This window comes from Rutilus rutilus (assembly GCF_951802725.1).
Source record: "Rutilus rutilus genome assembly, chromosome: 6".
Taxonomy (NCBI): Eukaryota; Metazoa; Chordata; class Actinopteri; order Cypriniformes; family Leuciscidae; genus Rutilus; species Rutilus rutilus.
The window spans coordinates 44,643,821-44,650,919 of record NC_140214.1 but is presented as its reverse complement, the minus strand read 5'-3'; the positions used below and the strand labels follow the sequence as shown (position 1 = coordinate 44,650,919).

Sequence of the window (7,099 nt, the reverse complement as noted above, 5' to 3'; positions counted from 1 at the left end):
TTACAGGAGTAGTCGGCGGGGTTTGCTCTTGAAAATGTCAATGATTTCATCGAAGTCGAGAGTTACTGTAAGCTCTCTCTCAAATGTCAACAGACAGAGGGACATAAGGCGAGAAGTAAGCATGGTGCTCCTATTTGATGTTTTAATCCGGTTGACACTGGAAAAGACGCGTTCAACTGTACAGGATGTCATTGGCAGTGTTATCAGAGCTTTTAGGTAAGCATGGATATTCGGAAAAACGTCCTCATTGCATATGTCCATCACTTCAACAAGACTTTTGAGATGTTCTCCTCTTTTTTTCTTCCTCTCTATGAGTTGCGCAAACACTTCGAGCTCCGACTCTGATATGGTTACGTGGAAGCGCTTCCCTGTATCATTGAGAGAGTTCGCTATAGTGGCCAAGGTGGTGTCATCAAGGCTAGGGGACATCAGGATTGCCGCAGATGCCATGAGGCCATAGGTGTCACTGTGGAATCGAGTGTTCAGTTCATTAAGCTGGCAGTCTATTAGTGTGTTGGAAATGTTGCGCAGGTCACTATCACTCCTCACCCTTGTCGATTTCCCCAAAGTGCAAGTGACAATACTTCCCTCAAATCGGCCTGGGAGTTTTCTTGAGCGGGGCAAACTGGGTACATCCCAGTTCTCGACATCATGATCCTCCATCATCTTATTTGTTGTTGCCAACATATTTGAGAATGCAGAGTCACCGGAGCGAATGTCTGTCAGTTGTTGTTTGAGGTTCTCAATCAAATCAACAGTGTCTGTCACTGATGTGTTGATGGACTGGAGGCTTTTAGACGTGAAGTCTGATTTACTGAACAATTCTTTGAAAAGTACAAGGAGGAATATGAACTTTTTTGTTCTGATCTGCTGAAGGAGTGACTGTGCCTCAATCTCACTCTGTCCCCCCTCTTCCGCATACTGTGCCAGCACCTCCACGATAACATCATAAAGAATGAAAACTTTTGTCACTGCGGCCGATCTTGAATCCCACCTGGTGTCACACCCTCGCTCCAATTCCAATGACCTCTGATCGGGCCGCATCTCTTTTTGCGTGTTAAGGAAACGGGCATGACGTTCGCTGCCGCACATGAAGGTGTGCAAGGTGTTGAGAGTCTCGAAAAAAGTAGAAGCATCCAGCGATGTCCGGGCCACAGCTGACAGGACGAGGTTCAACCTATGAGAGTGACAGTGCACGTAGATGGCGTTTTGAAAGGTGCCCTTAAGGATGGCTTGGACACCCCCCTTATGCCCAGCCATTACCGATGCACCATCAAACCCAAAACCAACGCAAAGGCTAGGGTCTAGTTCAAAAGGTGCGACAACTTGTAATATTGTCTGTGCTATCGCAGAAGCAGTCATGTTGTCTGTGGCTACGAGGCCAACAGCGCGTTCTCGCACAGTCCCCATGTGCACATACCGAAAGCAAACGGCCACCAGCTGCTTTTTAGATACATCCTTACACTCGTCTTCTAAAATAGCACAGAAAGATCCCTCATGCAGTTCACGTTTAATCCATCGCAACAGGAGAGTGCACGCAGCATCCAACAGGTCATTCTGAATTTCGTGACTGAGCATCTTTGCATTGCTGGGGATCGCATCTAGTCGGTCTTGAGTTGCTTTGTCATGCCTGCAGACAAGTCTATAAAATTCCAGGAAATTACCTGCGTTTTTTACCTCATCATTCTCCCGGTTGCCACGCAGGGGTACTTCTTGTTTGGCACAAGTGATCAGAACGTCCAGAATTACTTTGATGTGCTCCCGATTCCTCTCTATGATTTCACCCTGTCTACCATCTGTGTTGTTGAGTTGATGGATGACAGAGCCGCGCTCAGACATTGACAGCCTGTAATTGTTAAATTTATCCAGAGCAAATGTGTGCGATTTGCTATTCTGGTGCTTTAAACAAGCGTGATTGAGGTGCTTCCAGTCCCGGTATCCAGTCTGGGTAAACTTCTCCTCCCTGCCCCGCTCACCAAAGTGCCTGCACATCTTACAGAAGACTGCATCCTTCCTAATGCTGTACTCAAGGAAATTGTATCTGCTATACCAGTTTGTGGAGAAACTCCTTGCTTTCTCACCTATCACTGTGACTGGATACTTTAGCACTGGTTGAGTTGCGGGCTCATCCACGGAAGACAGATCCACAGGGCTGTCATCCACTCGCGATGCAGAGGCGCTGAGAGGCAGAGGCGCTGGCGCCCTCCTAGCAACGGCGCTATGGCGAGTGGATAATGCCACGGATAACTTACCGAAGTCTACAGTCGTGTACTTTTACGTGACAGAAGGGGTACGCTGCACCACAGACGGGTGAAACCAACGCGTGACTCCAACGTCGCATCACAGCACGTCGCACCACTGACGCGTGACTCCAACGTCTCACCACAGCACGTCCCATCACAGACGCGTGACACCAACGTCTCACCACAGCATGACTCCAACGTCGCATCACAATAAAATAATATCTATTTTCCCCCCTAGCTTTTCTTATCTTTCCTTTGTTATCTTTCTAATCAATCATTCTTTTCTTGTATTCTGATGACATTGAAAATATCATTGATACAAATTTTGTATTGTATACAAAGTTGTGTATGTCATTAATGTCATCTCTGAATGGTTTACGAACATAGTTTTTTTTTTGTTTAAAATAATTCACTCACTTTCTACTGGATATGAGGGCTATGCAAATTATACACCATCAAAGTCACAATTTTTTGCACAATTATTAACAACAACTTTAAAGTTGAACAGATAAATTCATTAATTGTAATCTATAAACATAGTATTCTGGAATGTGTCAGTCTGAGTTTTTACTTTTGAAGGTGGTAATAATTTTAATTTACACAGTTGACCATAATGGGCGAATTCACAAAATGAAACTATTCACGATATTGTTTACAGGAGAAGGTGACAAGAAAGTATTTTAATAGCCTATTATTTTCAAGAAATCAACAATGAAAAAATAAGACAGGGAAATAGTCGTTTAGTCACAAAATGCTAAACAATGTAGGTTCATGGTCAAATGTTCAAGACTAGGGCTGTCAGTGTCGACTATTTATTTAGGCTATATATTTTTTGGTCATAAAGATAGATCTGAAGTGAACAATAGCCTTTAGTATGACTTAAATACATAATTACAAATGAGGCAATATAATTGGTTCAAATAAAGTAGGGTATTAAAAGTAATTAATTATTTTATTTTATTTAACAACACTATTAAAATACATGAAGAAATATATAAACAATGAACATATGTATATTTTGTACAAATGCCAACAGAGGGCGCAAGAGGATAACTGACGATAATTGTTACACTTTACATCAAGAGCAGTACTACGGTGACGCATAGCTGCTGCCACATACATATTATTGTTTCCCCTCAATCATGTTGTAATAACGAGATCTTGTGTCGTTTTAACGTCATCTTTTCTCGTAACAACGTGATGTCACGACATCTTTTTTTTTTTGCCTTTATAATCCACATAAAATTGACAGCCTATCCTTTTTCACACTTCTACGTTCAAAAAGCTTATGAAAATAGTAACAGCCCCCAATCAGGCAAAATGAATAAATGAGGCCCTTTTTAAAAATATATTTTATATAGGCCTATAAGTTTTTTTTATATAATATATTAATTATATATAGCCTAAGATTTATTTTTGTTAATAGGCTATATCTTCATTACCTATAGATAATTAAACAAAAAGTAGTCAAAACACATCTAACAGAACATAGCCTAAGTTGTTTATTTTTAACAACATTGTGTTCTTATTTTGTTTAATTAACGAAATGTCAATCTTCATCTTTATAACAGAAGATACAATACAAAAATCTTCAAGATACAGCCAACAATCTTCACATGTATAACGGATTGTCACCTTATAAACAGTCCTTTGTGTGGTGGAATAAGCAATGCTATATAGAAATGTTACCGGTATAATTTAAACTTTATTTTATTATTTTATTTGTTCATGAACTAATTATGCTAACTCAACTAATTTAATGTAAAGAGCTTGATAAAATTACTAATTAAATAATGTCAAATATTAAATGTAGGCTATTGATTAGAGTTGCCATAGACTAAAGGATTTTTCTAGACTAGTAGTAATTTATTTAAGCAATTAGGACTAATCACACGTTTATATTCAATCCTGGGTGTATATATGGCTATTCCGCGCTCAAGCGCATAAAACTTGCTGCAAAGCACCGGCAAAAGTAGGCTAATAAATGCGCCTTTCATACGGACAGGATCACATAATCAAGATGGTAGCCTACCGTATTTGCTTTCGATTGGATTTTTTTTCGTTGGTGGACATTTTTATTTTATTTATAAACTTTATATAGATAGTTATATTTCTCATGTCTGCGAGGCTAACTGTTTTTCGGTTCATTTTTTAGATGCGCTCCAATTCACAGAGATCAAGAAAGCGCGTTCGTTTTCTTTTATTTTACAAAAGCACAACGTTTTCTTGTTGTTGAGAGTTTACACAAATAAAGTTGCGACTGATGTATTATTCTTTTCTGTATGACCAGAAATGGAGTACTATTTAAGTTGTTTCCACTGTTGATAGGAAAATGCGAGTGATGGCACCGGCGCGTCCATGTGTGCCATGCAGTGCGCGCTCCACACTCCGCACAAACACTCGGATATGCGCTTAATAATAGCGAATATTTATCTAGGTTAACGTTAGAGCGAGCGGCCATGCCAGACTGATAAGTCCTTCATGTTTAACAAATCAAATTCTGTTGCATTTTATTGCGCCAGTTTGAAAAGGGCGGCTGAAACACTCTACAGATAAACGCCCAATGCGGTTTTTTTTTTCTTTAAACAAATTCGTTTAGTCTTTAAAATAAATATTGTTTGTGGGCTAATTAATGCCACAATAATTTGTTTATTTTATTGGCTACTTTTATTTTTCATTTTTGTTTTGCATTGAATACCATTTAAAGGATTTGCTGTGCACCGCAATGCCATCCTCCCATAGAAAGAAACGTTAAGAGCCACCTTTATTTTCTTTATAATAAAGGGTTTCTATCGGAAAACGCTTAACGTGTAATTAAATGCATTGCGTTCATATTCTGGGCTCATCTGCTTTTCTGTAGGATAGTATGGTTTATTAATAAGGTGTGTACAGCATTTGATCTTTATCACTGAAGTAGCCTATTAAGCCACATTAAGCTTTTTCTTTATGCTTAGCCTAATATGCAATTAAACCTATTTTTTACAGTCTATGAATTAAACACAATGTTCGTATTCTGGGCTCATCTGCTATTAATAAGGTGTGTACAGAATTTGATCTTTTAACATGAATGTCCGTTGGGGGCTGCTATTTCTTCAGCTTTTTGAACGTATGATAAAGACATGATTGGCTATCAATTTTATGTGGATAAAGGCATATTTTGTACATGACTACACACGTCCTTATAAGGCCAAGAAAATGTGTCGTTTTAATGAAATAAGATCTCGTTATTACGAGAAAAATATGTCGTTAAAACGACATAAGATCTCGTTATTACGACATAATTGAGTGGAAAACCGTAGTTTTCCATAAATTTCGATTTAAGAATAAAGAATTTTCCAAGCAAAATGATTAAGTCGACTATATATTGTACAGAGAAATTTGAGTCAGAAAAGTAAAAGAAGATATCAAAATTAGATAAATGTAGGCTATGTTTGAGCCAAGTTGTTGAAACATTGTTGTTGCCATTAAAGGGTAACTAAACCCTAAACCAACTTTTTTTAGTTAATGATCTGTAAGAATGGGGCTTTATTAGTGCTGTTCATTGATTCAAGTCATTTTTTTGACATTTGTGTTTAAAGTGTTTTAAATTTACAAAATATGGTGTAAAAACGTCTGAGTGCTGCCCTCTTCAGGTTGAACGGTGGCTACTGCAGTTGAATTTTCCTATTGGAAGTTGTGGTACACTCTGATGTCAGAGGGTACCAGATAACCACGCCCTTGCCTACAGAGAGATACGTCTCAGATGCACGCCCCCTCTCCACTGGGCTCTGCCTACTTTTCCAGCATTTTTCAAATATTGCCAGTGGGTGGAGTCAGGCTCTGACCAGGGGTTTAGTTACCCTTTAATGAAACATTGTAGGCTATAGCCTATCATTCCACAGAGAAGAGCTATGTGAGCAATTATAGAATAAATGGTCTAACGTTTCCGTTTCCATAAAGCAAAAGCTGCATTTTTCGTCTACGGTAGGCTATAAATTTAGAGATAATCTTGTTACAGGGGTAATAAATTATATTTCTTTTAATTTGTTTGTAATTAAAAATGTATGTGGGTTACTCCATGCTCTATTCCAATTAATATTTTCATACAAGGGGGACCATTTGTATCTGGAGGCAGGGATAGATTTTGCAAATAAAAGATTTCTATTACTTTGTTGTTAACTTTTCTGTCTAGAAAAGATAGACCATTTATTGAAACACTGCTGTAGAAAGACCAACACGTTAGAGCCTGTTTATGGAATATTCACTTCTTTTTTTTATTAAATCCAAGCAATTGGGTGATGACAAATTTAAAATTAAGAGGCTTTAATATTAAACAAAAATTCACTTTAAAGAAAAGCTTCCTACAAAACAAAACAAAAATCATGTCTCCCGATATAGCCTATTGCAAATCCAATCTTACTCATGCTATTCACTTTTCGTTATCAACATCGGAAAAATAACATTAGATTGGGACGACGTGTGTATCAGGTATGGAATGCCTTTGGGGACAATACTTATTATATGCAACGCGTGAAATTTGGACGCATTAACACGCACAGTTTGTACGCGTAAATACGAAGTATATGTTCGGGTGTCGCGTCAGACCGCACAACAGCCAATAGCGTTGCCCTATTTAGGATTTCATTTGCATTTGTGATGCGATGGCACGTTGCTGTATACATATATAAACATCAGACGACATTTCTTTCCGTGAGGGATGATGTGCTGTTAGGTAAGCAAATACCTATGCAAACGTCACACGTAACATTTGTTCGTGAATGAGATCGTAATTTTACGTTGGCATGTACATAGGCAAGCGTAAAACTTTAGAGTCAATGATGCATTTATACGTTGGTTGTGATGTCAGTGCTGTGGCA

General features: G+C 38.5%; 1 protein-coding gene across 1 annotated transcript; it reads right to left on the bottom strand.

The window, feature by feature from the left end:
* On the bottom strand, positions 1-1,992 carry LOC311292423 (zinc finger MYM-type protein 1-like; the record flags this gene model as incomplete). Its single annotated transcript, XM_084412091.1, has 1 exon — positions 1-1,992. The coding sequence occupies one exon, from the start codon at positions 1,990-1,992 to the stop codon at positions 1-3; it is 1,992 nt and encodes a 663-aa protein (XP_084268217.1).
* Positions 1,993-7,099: the final 5,107 nt, after the last annotated feature.